This window comes from Trichomycterus rosablanca, chromosome 11, assembly GCF_030014385.1.
Source record: "Trichomycterus rosablanca isolate fTriRos1 chromosome 11, fTriRos1.hap1, whole genome shotgun sequence".
NCBI lineage: Eukaryota > Metazoa > Chordata > Actinopteri > Siluriformes > Trichomycteridae > Trichomycterus > Trichomycterus rosablanca.
In genome coordinates, this window is record NC_085998.1 from 3,016,011 (window position 1) to 3,032,095 (window position 16,085).

General features: G+C 39.0%; 1 protein-coding gene across 1 annotated transcript in view; it reads left to right on the top strand.

The window, feature by feature from the left end:
* Window positions 1–760: 760 nt before the first annotated feature.
* Window positions 761–16,085, top strand: part of mapk6 (mitogen-activated protein kinase 6) — a 33,370-nt gene continuing 18,045 nt past the window's right edge. Inside the window, exons 1-2 of the mRNA XM_063004807.1 lie at window positions 761–861; window positions 3,162–4,468. Of these exons, the coding sequence (XP_062860877.1) occupies window positions 3,914–4,468 (555 nt within the window). The 5' untranslated portion in view covers window positions 761–861; window positions 3,162–3,913. The remainder of the gene's footprint in view (window positions 862–3,161; window positions 4,469–16,085) is intronic.

Genomic DNA, 16,085 nt, shown 5'->3' on the forward strand with positions numbered 1-16,085 from the left:
CTTTGATTTTACGCTGCACATCAGCGCACAAACTTTGATCGCTCGCTTCTTGTTGACGTGTATTTTTAGACATGGTATCATTAAACCCCTCGTCACTTCTCGCGTTTGTTTTCGAGAGTAAACGTAGTTTGGGAGACCGGAGAAGCTCGCCTGCGATTCCAGTTGGTGATAGATCGATCGTGTAGTGTGAAACCCCCTATCGCCGATCAGTCGTGTAGTGTGAACTGTACAGCGACCTGACCACTTGGAAAGTCGTGTAGTGTGAACTTGGCATTAGGTACTGGACTAGTCATCTAAAGGTCACTGGTTCAAACTCCAGCACTGCCAGGTTGCCACTGTTGGGCCCTTAAGCAAGGCTCTTAACCCTTAATTGCTACTGTAAGTCACTTTGGACAAAAGCATCTACTAAATGCTGAAAATGTAAATGTAAATGTAATATGTAATACCATTTATTTTTGAAATCGCCTGTTCAACAAGCTCATGGTCAGGTGTCCAAATACTTTTTTATTCGTATAGTGTACATAAATAAAAATAAAATACATAAATAGTAATTAAATAAATAAAATTGTATAAACAATACGTAAATAAAATTAAATAAATTAATAAGTAAATAAGTAAATAAATAAATAACGATCTAAATGAAGCGTTTATTCACTTCTATTAAAAGTCTGATGTAATAGATCATCGTAGCCACGCCCACTTATTGAATGACTGCTACAGTGGCTCCGCCCACATACGGGCATCGCAGCGATAGTGTGAATGGCGATTAGAGTCGTGAGTAGAGCTCGGACGGAGAGAGCCGAGTGGAGCCGAGCTGTTTCGGTTACTCGCAGAAATTCACCCATGACACGAACAAGAATAGTAAGTAATAATTACTGATGTAATATTACGCTACTGTGGACAGTTTTTTATGTATTTGATGTTTGGTCTGTTCTGTTTTTGGTCTATTTTGACGAGTAGCTGAGTTAGCGTAGCCGCTACCAACGGTCGTCTTTGTTTCAGCGCGAGCGACTTCTTTCGGCGCCAACTCAAATGTATTTTAATCCGGATTTAAAGCGTTAACAGTAAACCGCTTTTGGTGTTTTGAAAGTTGTTGTTTTTTTAAACGCTGTATATTGAGTAAAAAGGTTTTTATATGTATATATATATATATATATATAAACCTGTCATACCTGTTTGTAGTGTATTATTGTATTCCCTATCCGTTTTCAGGTAGATTCCGCCTCCTGTGTTGTGATTGGTTACTGGTTGCGATAGCTCTGATTTGATTGGTTAGTCACGTGTCAATCTGAATCTTGAGACTAAAAACAGCCAATCAGAGGCTGGAGTAGTCCGTAAACGGGTGGGATAAGATGTACATTGGTGCCATCAGTCTGTAATACAGATAAATCATAATATATCTGTAATGTCAGCATTGTATTATATATTGCTTTACATTTTAATACAGTTTAAGAATGTACACACTTGTGTACTTTATTTTGGCTTAATTATTTTAGATGATTGTGTTTGAATCATAAAAGGCTCTTAACTTTTAGCAAATTTGTGTGTTCTTGCTTTAATTTCTTTTGTGTTTATTTTGCAGTAAATTGAGAATTATTCTAATTTAAACAGCTTTAACAGCCACTTGCTTGTGAGTTTGATGAGTATTCTTAAACTCGAGTAAATGTGACCAGTATTAGCTTTCAGAACGTTAATTTGTATACAAGTAACAGTTGTTTATTAAAAAAGGAGAAAAGTTCTATATAACTGAGGCTCATACAATTAAACCTCATATTGCTGTACAATGTTTTTAGATATTTTCATGCTTTGGTGGGTTTGTTAGTCGCTATACCGGCATGTTTTGATCTCAACATGTTTTCTAAGCCACTTTTGCTCACTTAATAAGGTTTGAAACCTATTTAAAAGGTCAAAGCCCATACAAATAACCTTCAATTATTTGTAGTCTTATTTTTTATTCATATTTATCCATCAGTAATGGGAATAACTACTGTAGAACGTCATGTTTCCCCCGTATTAGCCAACAAAATGGTCGTCCTGCAGTCGCAGTGCCGTCCTGCGGTTCTGCAACGTGGCTGCGCTGCATATACAGAGAACACCGTGTGATTTCACTATCAAGTTACATGATAGCTTCGATCACAGTCATAACTGGATTAATACATGTTCCTTTGGGTGTATAGAGTCGTTCTGTGAGTATTCCTGTTTAACATTATAGGAGGGGGGGATTTCTATTTTTGCCCTGCTGTGGTAATCCGTTATGGGGAGGAACCGGTTGCGTTAAAACCGGGCACAGGAACTACACCCTGTAAAACTGTACTAAAGATCAGGTTTTTATTCAGCAGAACCGAATTAACTGGTACTGGGGACTCCCACGAGTCGAAAGAACATTATGTACTTAATAAATACGCATTAAATGATGATCAGACTTACTTACTGGTTACTTAACCTGGATGGTGAGCTATATTTAGTGTATCTTGCATTCCAGTGTTTACAACTCTTGACTGGATCCCAACTGCACGACCAACTTAAAAATAAATCAGTGATATAAGGATATGCTGTCTATATGCAGCACTGAATGAACTCATTATGACAGTTTCAGGGTGTATGAAACACCAGCAGTGTCATTATCACAACCTGTTGGATGGTAACCCTGTTTTAAGTAGTTGTTCAGTTAATGGCTTTAAGAAGCAGGTTATACTTTGTTACAGCTCTAAAAAAACAAAACAGACCACTTTACTGTCTGATGAACTTATTTTCTTTGTCAAAGCACATCTTTTTTTATTTTGACCAGTTGTCATTTCTCTGCAAATAAATCAGTGTGCAGAAAAGTCAAAGCTAGAAGGCTTTCTGAGTCTGCTGTATACGTTCATGTTTTATGTTTGATTGCTGCAACAAGAACTCTTATTAAAAAAGCTATAAGAAGCATGTTGGTTTTTATGTGGTGCTATAAATGAAATCAAAAGTAAAATGCATTTAGTGATGGTTTTTGGCCTTTATGCAGAGAGGCAGAGATTTTGTTTCGATTATTTTAATGTTATGGAACGTAGATGGTGAATTACTTATAAATCCCACAGTTGTGCATTTGTAGAATTAAACACGTGCTTTTATCTAATAGTGCTTAAATGAATTTCTAACCCTGATTTTTATTTCTGGCGGTTTTGCAGGAAACATTGCTGTAAAATGGAGGATAGCTTCGATTGCGACTGCGGTGAGCTCGAGCCACCTGATCACTGAGGGAGCGCTCTTCTGCTGAACTCGGCCGATCTTCCCGCTTTCATCAAACAGGCAAAAGGAGCCCGGGTGCTTAGCTTAGCACGATAGGATAATAAAATTATGCTGCTGCCCCTCAGGACGAGTCGTACACTGAAGTCATCAGCACTGTGATGATGCTTGTGCTGATACTCGCGTTCACAAGTTCGTTTCATTACTGATTAGCCCCCTGATTTATTCCGTTAAAGGCTGTTTAGCTTATTTGGGGGGGGGGGTAATTTGAAAGGAAAATTAGCTGTGTAAAAACGAAATAGCTTCAAAACGTTCGTCTCGTTTGTGTTGAATGATGATCACATGTTCTGATTACATATCGCAGCCCTCTCGCTGCTTTGCTGTGAAAAAGCTGTGAGGACTCTTGTACTAAAGGTGCTTTGTCTTATCTTCATACAAAGGAAAATCAGCTGTTTTTTTATTAGTCCCGCTGTACGTATTAAATTTAAGGAGTTTATAGAATCCTCTTGCTTAATTTGACATTAGAAATTTTGTTTTAAATGAAAAATTAAATGATTAAATTACACAGCAGCCTTGCATTGTTTTAGGGGTGAATCAAGGCCACCTGTATAAAGTATCGAGGGCAAAGTTGCCACCTAGGATTCCCTTCATACATTGGTTTAAAAATAATAAGTAAAATTAAGTGTTTAATAAAATGGCAGAGAAATTTGAGAGCCTGATGAACATCCACGGCTTTGATCTAGGCCCTCGGTACACAGACCTAAAGCCACTGGGATTCGGTGGTAACGGACTGGTGTTCTCCGCTGTAGATCAGGACTGCGACAAACGCGTAGCGGTTAAGAAAATAGTGCTGACGGACGCTCAGAGCGTCAAGCACGCGCTCCGCGAGATCAAAATCATCCGCCGCCTCGACCACGACAACATCGTGCGCGTCTTCGAGACGCTGGGGCCGAGCGGCAGACACCTGAGCGAGGACGCCAGCTCACTGACGGAGGTCAACTCTGTCTACATCGTACAGGAGTACGTGGAGACGGACCTGTGCAACGTTCTGGAGCAGGGCCCGCTCTCCGAGGAACACGCCCGTCTCTTTATGTACCAGCTGCTGCGCGGCCTGAAGTACATCCACTCGGCCAACGTGCTGCACCGGGACCTGAAACCCGCCAACCTGTTCGTCAACACCGAAGACCTTGTGCTGAAGATTGGAGATTTTGGCCTGGCGCGCATCATGGACCCGCACTACTCACACAAGGTGAGCAGCTTTTCTGGTTGTTTTACTAGTTTAAACAGCTTGGTTGTTCACTTATGTACAGCTTGTGTAGTTTGGCGTGGCTGTTTGTGTTGCATTAAGGGGTTTTACTCTTCCGCCTGGCTTGTTTTAAGCTCAGTAATCAGCTGAGTGCTTTTTTTAGTCCCTGTCGTGCTGCATCAGTCTGATGAATCTTGCTCACTATGGGTGGGTGTGCAGTTCACGCCTTAGTACTGTAGACATTACAAGTTGTGACTTTTGTATTACAATGGGGATGCATGTACAGCTCTTTAATTGTGTTTATAGTATTTGTAGTCACCTCTCCAGCTATTTGCAGAAAAAAATGTCATAATGTGTCATCATTAATCTTAAAAGTAAAATGTTGGGTCAACAACAACAAATAAATGCAATGTTTTGCATGAAGCTGTTAGATCTATGCCAGCTGTTGGTAGAATTGTATTGATAAGTGTAGTGAATTAGCATTTCATCCCTAATAAAAATCAGTTTTAAGTAACATTTACATTTTCGGCCTTTAGCGGACGTTTTTATCCAAAGCGACTGACAGTACAGTGACAGTATATAGTCTAAGCAATTAAGGGTTAAGGGCCTTGCTCAATGGTTCAACAGTGGCAACCTGGTAGTGGTGGGGATTGAACCAGCAACCTTTTTACTAGTCCAGTACCTTAACCACTAGGCCACAACTGTGCCAAACTATACTGTCAACATAAACAGAAGTTTTTCTTAAATATAACTTTGATCCAAGATCTGTTGGCTTAATTAGAATGCTAATGTTGACTAGTATAGGTGCCTGGGTGGCGCAGGAGTCTCTTACGCAAGCCCACTACCACAGATCTCGGCTGTGCTATCAGCTGGCCTGTCTTCTAAACAGACCCGATTTATTTGATTTATGCCCTGCCCAGGGTATTCCTGCCTTGTGCGCAGTGTTTTCAGGTAGAACAGGGCCTGTCGTGAACCTGACTCGTATAAAGTTGTGATGAAAATGAAACGATAAGCTATTGGTTAAAGGTCCTCCGAATTAGATCCTTGTGTACATTGTCACAACACAACTAGTGTCAGCAAAGTTCACCACAGGTGAAGTCTGTGATAAATATTTTATATAAAGATAAATCTGTGTTATTAAGTGTTACTCTGGATAAAGCAATGAGACAAGAATGCAAAGACATGGGAAGCATTAAGTTATAGTTTAAAGTAGGGCTGGGCGATATGGATCAAAAATTATATCTCGATATTTTTTGCTGAACGGCGATATACGATATATATCTCGATATTTTTTTATCCCATAAGGTAATAACAAAAAGACACTTCTGAGACAAAGCTACATGTTCCAATTTTTTTACAGGCACTTTTATTAATATTCATGCTGGGGGTGTAATGTGAATTACAAATATATTGTCCGGCCCTTTAAGAATGTTAAGTGTACTATAGGGCGCAGGGAGCGAGTGTGTAGGGAAGATGTCGGAATGACGGTTTCCGGCTGAGCTTGTGTGACATTAAAAGTAAAACCCCGTTAAAGTAAATGTTTGGACATGTTTGGACTTTATACATTATTTTATGCATATGTCGCCTTAACATTAACATTAATATTTTTTTTAACGTATAGAACTCAGTTCTGTAATACAGGCAGAACTAATCGTTCATGTTACTGTGTAACTATTACAACATTTAATGCATTTTAATCAGCGTTCTGCTTCATGCACTTTATTATTATTTAACAGCTTTATTTGTTGTTTAATTGCTGTTTGCTCCTTGTTTACTGCAGAGTTAGTTCATGCAATTTAATAATGTTTGGTTGTTTACTGGCCGACAACAAGTAATACTATAATAGAAGATAAATAAATAAATGACGTGTCGGACGTCGGGCGATCGTCCAGTATAAACTAACACGACCACGTACAACATCCAGTACAGAAATCACTCCCCATAATGTTTGTTTTTTACAGATAGAGCAAGTATATGCACATCACATATACAAACACAAGAGTCAGAACAACAGGAGACGCACCGCTACGTTATTATTACTTTCTCAACACTTAATGTGAAGTAAATACGTGCATGTCAGCGCGTACATGCGCTTGTGTTGGTTTTTGAAACGAATAACGACTCGTTTTCTTGTTTTTTAACTTTGGGATTTGAAGTGAAAACGAATGACCAAAGGTACACGGAGCTGGAACCTTTTGTCTGGACTTGTTTTCGGCGTTCTCTACAGAATACATTATTCTGCTGCTCATCTGACACTTTGAATTCGAACTATCTCCAAATAATTCCAAAAAGCTTCTCTTCTCCTCTTCGATAGCTTCTGTCATGTCTTTATCCGTCTCCATGCTATCGCTGCCTGCAGGAATTACTGGTGAAGCGGTGGGGAGGGGCGAGTTGTGTTCAGTGAGAGGGGCGGTGCAGTGAGGGAGAGGGGCGGGGCAGTGAGGGAGAGGGGCGGGGCAGGTAAACATGTGCAGAGACAAACTGGGAGAAGAGAAAGACGAACTGTCGGATCTAAATGGAACGCAACATCTATATCGATATATGCGATATTGTCTCATCTTATATCGCGTATGAAAATATATCGATATTTTATAAAATCTCGATATATCGCCCAGCCCTAGTTTAAAGTTAACTTTTCTGTCATTTGACATAATTTATTCAGTATATTTGTTCATTGATTGGCAGCGCTGGGCCAATAAGTGCTTGTAGTGAAGGCTTCCTGTACAGCTGATGGTTCTGCAGCTGAATAACCATTCTTAATTCAGACATGAGCTAACAGACAATGGAGCGGAAGTCTCAAATGTCACTTGTTTTGTAGCTTGATTGTTTTTTTATTTAGCTTTTGGTAAACTTGCCTGCAGTTTTTAGTCGTAATAAATGCACACGTGGTTCAAATTGGTGAAATGTGGCTTTTAAGTAGCCCGCTTAGTGGATTATATGTGGCTATAGCTTATTTGTAAAGTGAAGTCATCCTTTATTGGTCTTTTGCTTATTGTTTTAAGTGTCAAAATGACTTTAATCAGTTAAATTAAAATAAAACAAAATTCTTTAATTAGTCAGTTAATTGAATTGTCAGCAACTTAAGTGACGAATGTTTTTCTAAACACTAACAGTGAATGATTAACCATGTCGGTACTTTTTATTTAAAAGCTTTGTGTTATTTAGAAGTGTGAACAAATGTTTATTCAGTAGCAGATATGAGGAAGTACAAAAGCTCTTAAAACGACGCCTCTGCTTCCTGTGAACTCTGTCTGGCCAAACGGTCTTTCTGTTAATGGTGAAATGGTTAATGGTTTTTTTTTAAACACAGCTTCAGTAGAAAACTGGTTTTATTTTTCCTTATCGGAAATGAGAACGTCGGGGTTTAATTGCAGGCACCGATTACACGGCTTCCTGCTGCCTATTGTCTGTTTTTATTATTCTTTCCGTGTGTGTTTCTGTTTGTGCTGCACAGCCTCGCGTGATCATGAACTGTTTTTCCTTCTATTTATGTTCAGCATGTTGTGACTAAGCCTTCTGCAGCCCAACAGTAGTTTGGTAGCCTGTTTTGTAATTTTTCTTAGCGATGACTGACTGTGTTTCTGTCGGCTGATTCAGCGCTTGCTCACACTTCTTGGAAGTGTCATTATTTTTGTTCTGTTTCACATGCAGAAAAAGAAGCTGCTACACTAACTTGTGATGAGTCTGTGATGAGTGGAGGAAGTTTGTTCCTCTTTTCTGTACAGAATTGTTTTCATTCGGCTGCATTGGAGGGTTTAAGGTCTTACTGCAGCATCTAAGTGGGATTTAAGTCAGGACTTTGACCAGTTCACTCCAAAACCTTTATTTTCTTTCCTTTAAAACATTCAGAGATGAACCTGATTGTGTGCTTCTCATCAGTGTCCTTATGCAAAACCCAACTGTGCTCGCTTTAGGTCACAAACTGAAAGGTGGACGTTCTCCTTTAGAATGTTCTGATAGAGAGCAGAATTTGTGGTTCCGTCAGTTATGACAGGTTGTCCAGGTACTGCGGAAACAAAGCAGCCCCAGACTATCACACTACCACCACCATGTTTCACTGTTTGTATGGTGTTCTTATTGTGGAATGCGGTGTTGGCTTTACGGCAGATGTAACAGGACTCATGTGTTCCAAAAAGTTCAATTTTTCACTAATCATTCCACAGAATATTACCCCAAAAGTCTTGAGGATCATTTAGATAGGTCTTGCTGAATGCTCGACAAGCCTTTGTGTTCTTTTTGGTCAGCAGTGGTTTGCAGAAAAACGAGGCATGTTCTTTGTTTTCTTGATAAGATCTTAAGTAGGGATGCATCAATACCATTTTCTCCCAACCGAGTACAAGTACATGTATTTTTGTACTCGCCGATACCGATACCTATTTAGAATGATGCAATCTGGAGCATTATGGGATAGTGTAGTTCTTAGTGTAAAATAGTGCAGTGGAACAGTTGCTTGGGTTGCCATCACTAATTGTAAAAAAACAAAAAAAAAAAAAAACACCGTTTTTGAGAAAGCTTCTGACAAGCTAATGTTCATTAATAAACGCACGTAATTAACGTTGTGCACATCATACATGCGATGCGATTCTGCTGATTGAAATATTTACTTTAAAAAGATAATACAGTCCGATCCCATCTGAGCCGATTCTATCAGCACATCCATTCGTGGTTCACCTCGGTAAATCGTAAACGACTCTGAGTCGGCTCCCGCTCTGTGGTAATAACCAGTATAATTAAGCCTGAGCTTTATAATGTAAGCGAGTCACACAAAATGTTCTGTTGTGTTTATTTACAACCGCATCATTTATTATAACAGTAAACACGGAGAGATGACTGAGAAAAGAAGCTTAAAATGAGTCGACTCCTGAATCACTTGTATCGACACTGTGAACAGAGTATTGAACACAAACACGTCCTATAACAGCGGTCGCTGCTCTTCTAACCGGTTATCTTCGCTGTTAGCTCTATTTTGAAGGGTTTTTTTTTCAGACGGAACTAAATAACATTAAACGTGCGTGTGAGCGTCGCGGTCAGTGAGAATAATTCAATCTGTCTCCCGTGGGTGAAAAATGAATTGCTTTAGTTTTAGAAGTAAAAAAATCTCGTAATGTCACGCCCCCCCCCCAGACAAGCACTGCCGCCCCACAGGTTGAAAATCCCTGCGTTAACGCAGCAACGTGCACTAGGCACAAGGTATCGGATGTTTAGTATCGGAGCCTCGTTTGCGAGTACGAGTACGAGTTAATGAGCGCGGTATCGGGCTAATACCCGATACTAGTATCGGTACTCATGCATCTCTAATCTTAAGTTTAGAACTTCTGAATGTTCAAGCTCTTGGAAATCATCTTATACCTGTTGCCCTTTGGTGGAATGGAATGATGCTCGTCTCTTCTCAGTGTTTGTAAGCAGCTCCTTAGTTTTCACCATGGTTGCAACATGTCTGGGTGGTGTTTATATAAACACATTATGGCTAAAGCAGATGAAGGCTGGTTATTAAGTCCCAGTAGTTCAATTATGTTTAACCGACCTTTAGGTCCTACAGCAGATTTTAGAATCAGTAATATTTCATAGGGGTTAAATAATTGTGACATGCAATATTAACAAAATCTCCTGCTACTCTAAAGTCCTAAATAATTTTTTCATTTGATGTCATTTAAAGCAGAATTTTGCTCTGCAGAAAAGTTTAGAGCTGTAAATAATTTTTTGTGTGGTTGAATATTTATTATTGCAGCTACACACACATCGTGCACGTATTCTTCCCTCCCCATGAGCAGAGAGGCAGTGTGAAGTGTGTAGGAGGGCAGAAACTTAAAAGATGCTATTTGTGTTGCTCTTCTATGAATAGCCCTCAAAAAGGCTCATCACACACAAATGGACCCTGCAGCCAGACGACGATCTAAATAAGTAAATAAATAACCAGACGGCAATCTAAATAAGTAAATAAATAACCAGACGGCAATCTAAATAAGTAAATAAAGTAAATAAATAAAATGTTTAATAGATTTTAATGAAGGTTTTAGATTGTAATGAAAGTGTAGTGGTTGACCAATTGTTTTTCAATATATACACACTAATCAGCCATAACATTAAAACCACCTCCTTGTTTCTACACTCACTGTCCATTTTATCAGCTCCACTTACCATATAGAAGCACTTTGTAGTTCTACAATTACTGACTGTAGTCAGTCTAGTCAGTAGTCAGCTGTTCTTCAATGGTCAGGACCACCACAGAGCAGGTATTATTTAGGTGGTGGATCCTTCTCAGCACTGCAGTGACACTGACATGGTGGTGGTGTGGTTGAATAAACATTTAAAATCCTTATAATTTCACATTGTTGACTCCTTACTGGACGGCCAACAGCACTTTAATTTCTCAATCATTAAAATTTGATAAATTTTTCTTCTTAAGTTCAGTTTACACAGCGAGGAACATGTCATTTAAGGGCTATATAATTTATAAAACAAGCTGTAGCAGCACCCTGAGTAATACAACCTTTATAAATTCACATCTGGCTTAGAGAAAAAGATCTGAGGAGGTTTACCTTTACCGCCAGCGTGTGTAACTCAAGTGTTGTGACTGTTACAGATATTAAGGATAAAGATCTGAAGAACGACGGTAAAAGTTTAGTTCAAAACTGCTCATGTTTTGTCTTTTCTTAGTAAAAAAAATAACAGTTTCTTTGCTGGAAATCTAAAAAGGAATGATGGATAGTTAAAGTAAATAAACCTGTTAAATTAGTTAAATTAGTCATATTTGGTAATCAACTAATAGTACAGATTGGTGTTAATTGGCAACATACTGAGGTTACTACAACAAAATACTTAAGTGCTCTCCAAATCCAGTGGATTTCCACTGTGCTGGAAAAGTGTGTGCGCCAATGTTTGTGTTTTATTTAATTTGTTTCATTCTTTGAGGATAAGTAGGACTGGGTTGCTCTAAACTAGCAGGATCTAAATCACCTTATATAAAGCATAATCCTATGTCAATATTTATTGTTATGACTTTAAATGTGCTGTTAAGCCAGTTTGAGAAACAGTGCAACAATTTACTAGAGCAGTGAGTGTGTGTGTAGGTGTGTGTGTTAAATGCACTTATTAAATTGTGTATAGTTTAGTGCATTTTGTGTTTGGATGGATTAATGTAACTGCACTTCCTTCTCGTGCTCGTAAAACAGCATTGCTGGTGCTTCGTTAAATCCCTTGCTCTTTTTGAAGTTTCAAATGAACCGAGGCTTTTAAAGACTAAAGGGTGGAAAGGAAGCAGAAACGGGGAGGGATGAACCCCATCTGTGCACCCAATGGCCCTCGGCTCCCTGCTTTCCTTTGTTTTTACGTGTGTTTGATACGTGTGTATAGACAGACTGAGAAAGCAGAGTGGAGGAACAAAGACAAGCAAGCAAACGTAAGACAAAGTAACAGTCAGCGGATTAAATAACGGACAGGCTCGCACAGGGTATTAGTGAAAGTGCGCGTGCTGTTCAGGACTTTTTTTTTTTGCTCTGGAGTCAGCAGTTTTGTGGCTGGTGGTTTCTGTGGGAACAAATCCGCAATACCATTATTCTGCCAGCAGGAATTAAGAAGTTTTGTCACTTTTTTTGTCCTACAAAACTGTTAAAGAAGTAAAAATTTGTGCATTAATACATTTACATTTTCGGCATTTAGCAGACGCTTTTATCCAAAGTGACAGTATACAGTCTAAGCAATTAAAGGTTAAGGGCCTTGCTCAAGGGCCCAACAGTGGCAACCTGGCAGTGGTGGGGCATGAACCAGCGACCTTTGGATTACTAGTCCAGTACCTTAACAACTACAACTACAACTCCCCTATACATGATTTATAATAATACATGAGTATAATAATACATGTATTATTGTAATGTAATAATACATTTATTATTTTTAAACAGTGTCTCTGATGTTATTTATTTATTTATCTCAGGTATGTGCGTACATATTGGCGTGTCCTCTTGACACTTAGTTCACACTAACAATTTAAAAATGCGTTTTCGGGCGCTTGGGTGGCGCTGTGGTGAAACACTCTAGCACACCAGTGCTGGCATTTCGAGCACACAGCTCTTCTAACGGCTACTCGGGTGCCTACATGGATGCTGATCGGCTTTTAGAATAGAGTAGAGGGATTTCTCATAACTGGTCCGGCTGGTCAGTGGTGCCTGCACAGAGACTGGGGATAATGGAGATCGGTGTGTGACTCTCCATGTGCGATACAGATCCCTATATGAACAACCCATCTGGATCAAGTGAAACGCAGTCGGCCACTGCACACGTGTCGGAGTTACAGCCTTTTTCTGGAAGCAGCGGTAGAGGCGATATACGATCTGGGAATTGGATACGACTAGACTTGAAGAAAAATGGGGGGAAAATGAATTTTTTTGGTGTGCTCACACTAGTTGCTCATATCAGTTTCCCCAGCCATAGTGCAAATTAAACAACACAATGCCTGAGTTACCAAAATAAATCTGTCCCACTGTCTTTTTTTTAACCAAATAAAACACATGGAAAATCTAACACAAGTATTATTTCCAGTTTACAAAACAACTGCATATATTGTAACGCCATAGGAGGTTTAAGCAAATCAGCTAACAACAAAGACGACATTTATAGATTGTATTACCTTTGCACTGTCTGAAACACAATGTAGTATTTCATTTTTTGCGCATATGCAAACTAACCGACAACGTATGCAACTCTGCCTGTATCATTTTGTAATTGTTTGCGTTGCTGCTCAGTGGTTAAGGCTCTGGATTACTGATCGGAGTTCAGATCCCAGTTCAAGCTGCCACATTTTGGTTCTTGAGAACGCTGTTAATTTTATACAAACAACTTACATATGAGCTCATCTGTTAAATAAATCCACATTAGGGAATTACAATCCCACTTATACCTCTGACATGCTCGAAAGAACAAAGTTCATTTGTGTGACACGCCTGCAAATCCTGTTCAATCAATAGCAGCAGATTCCGGTCTAGACATGAAGATTGCATGACTTTTTGTCCCAAGGGTTCAACACTGGTGGTGACGGTATGAGGAACTGTCGAGTGTCTGTGGTGAACAGTTTGATGGATTTGGTTAATACTAGTGCAACTTCTGTTTACTGTTGGTTACTGTGAACTATTGAATGTGGGTTTAAAGAACGATGTCCAGTTGAGCAAAAATGGATCTCTTGTAAGTCTGCCATGAATTATGACTTTTATGGGGGTTGTCCATCTTTTGCTTGACTGTAGCATATGGTCTTGTAGGCCTTACAAATGTGTTCATAAATAGAAATAACAGGACTGGCACAGGCTATAGGTAAAGAACCCCAGGATTGGAGGTAACCCTGCCTAGGCTCTTGCTTTTTCTTTGTCCATGTATTCAGTAACATACTTTACAAACTGAACCAGGAGTTTTGAAGTTTGTTTGATTGGAGACGTTGCTGTCCATGCATTTAGTGGAAGCTTAGTTTTGACTGAATACAATTTAAGCATCTTAGGGTTAAGGGCTTTGCTCAGGGGCCCAACAGTGGCAACTTGGTGGCATTGTGGCTTAAACCAGCAACCGTCTGATTACTAGTCCAGTACTGTTACTGCTGAACTGCTGGCATTTCTGATCATTTAGACAAATTGTGTAACAGTTTGGGTTTTTTTTCTACCCTGGCAATGCCATTCCTCCAGTCTTTATGAGGCCAAGCAAAACGGTAACTGGCGAAGCTTCTTACACCACATGAATCTGGGTTGCTTTATATTTTTACCCCAGCAAATGGGCAGAAAAATAAAATAGAAACAGATGCAGAAATGCTTGAAGTCTCATGACAGTTAAAATATATAAGTTAGACTTGCAGTAAATTATTAAAATATATTTGTGTCCTTGTCTGATCAAGTTTTACCTTTTAAACCAGTGTTAGGAAGATAAAGACGTGTCACATATCGGCTGATACCAACCAACCAATATTTATATCAGTGCCCTAGCAGACCTGCAGTCCCAGTAATTTTGCAGTGTTTGCTGTAAAACACATTAAAACTATCAATGTTCCAGCATGTATTGTTTATTATACCAATTATTTCCCACATCTAGTGCTACATCAATGAACTGCAAAAAATACCATTATTATTTACAACAAGGCATTTTTTACTCAATAGTCTTATAGTCGTGCCATCAAAATTCATGCTTTAAACTAATCATGAACCATAACCCTCACAGCGTGACAGAGCCGGGTTCATTTGAGTCATCATCAAAAAAAAGTACACACGCGCGCATCTGGTTGCATCAAGAGCAGTCTGACACGTCACTCGGTCGACCTCATTTGACTCACTTCCTGAACGAGCAAACACGACTGGTTCTCTCCACTGGCAGATGTTGCCTGACATTTCTGCTAACTAAACAAAGAAAAAATCAGACGCTTTATGAAGTCCATTTAAAATCTGAAAGAAAAGTGGCACTGATATTTAGCTATATTTATTTAATACTTCAAAACTATTGGCATACACATGCCAAAGAAAACTGTACCAGTGAAGTCACTGTGTCTGTAACATGCAGATAGAGAACTGCCTTTTACTCCCTAAAGTTAAAGTAGTGCCAAAAAGTTCTTATCAAGTGTATTACAGACACATTAAAGTCACTGGTCCAGTTTGCTTTGGATTTGTTCCACTTCAAACATTTTCTCAGATAATCTATTTAAAATAATTAGTTGAATTGTGGTCGCCCCAGTAAAACCTGTACATTTATGTTCAAGCTTTAAACACTTTTGGGCTAAATTCTTGTTTTTAAATACACTAAATGGACCATAAAATCCTCCCCTTAAGGCTAAAAGGTGTTTAAATTATTAATTGGCACTAAAGTACTAATGACACATTTATTAGGCGTGCGCTTTCCCCCTATTTTCTTGTAATTTAAAGGTCCCCTTTAATTGGTGGTGTAAGTGCATGAGGCACTGGAAGCCATAACGGCAGTAAAAATCAACTAAATGTGATGATAATGAATTCACCACTTAAATAAAAAATATTCTGCTTCATGTTCTTCCTAACCAAGCAAACACACCTCATTAACCAAGTTACCAAGATTTTACATAGTTGTAAATGAAGAACAGAGGTAAGAAATCGATCGGTCCGTCCCCCGTGGAGCTGTTGAGCTAATTAGAAGGTGGGGAAAGCCCTCCAGTTCTTCCTGGTCTGTAAGAATGTGTTTCGGTCAGCCAGGATGCAGATATCGTGTTTATACTGTGTTGGGAATTTTCCTCTGATACATTTTGGAATGCAGTAATACGTGTGCAATCTCTCTTACCTGCACAGAAGCATTTATGTTTGTTTCTGAATAGTTAAGAGGTAAGATTACCTAGGTAAGATTCTCTTAGCTATTCAGAAACTTTTAGGTAAGAGGTAAGATTAGGTGAGAGCTAAGATTACCTGGGAAATATTCTTTTGCCTATTCTGAAACCTTTGTTTGTTTCTGAATAGGTAAGAGGTAAGATTCTTTTAGCCCTTCAGAAACATTTAGGTCAGAGCTAAGATTACCTGTTCAGAAACATTCCTGTTGGTCCTTGTTTTACGTGTATTCCCAGGCTAAGCATGTGCTTGTATGAATCATGCTGAGAGAGGTTTTTAAAAATAGTAACACTAATAGTAATCTCATA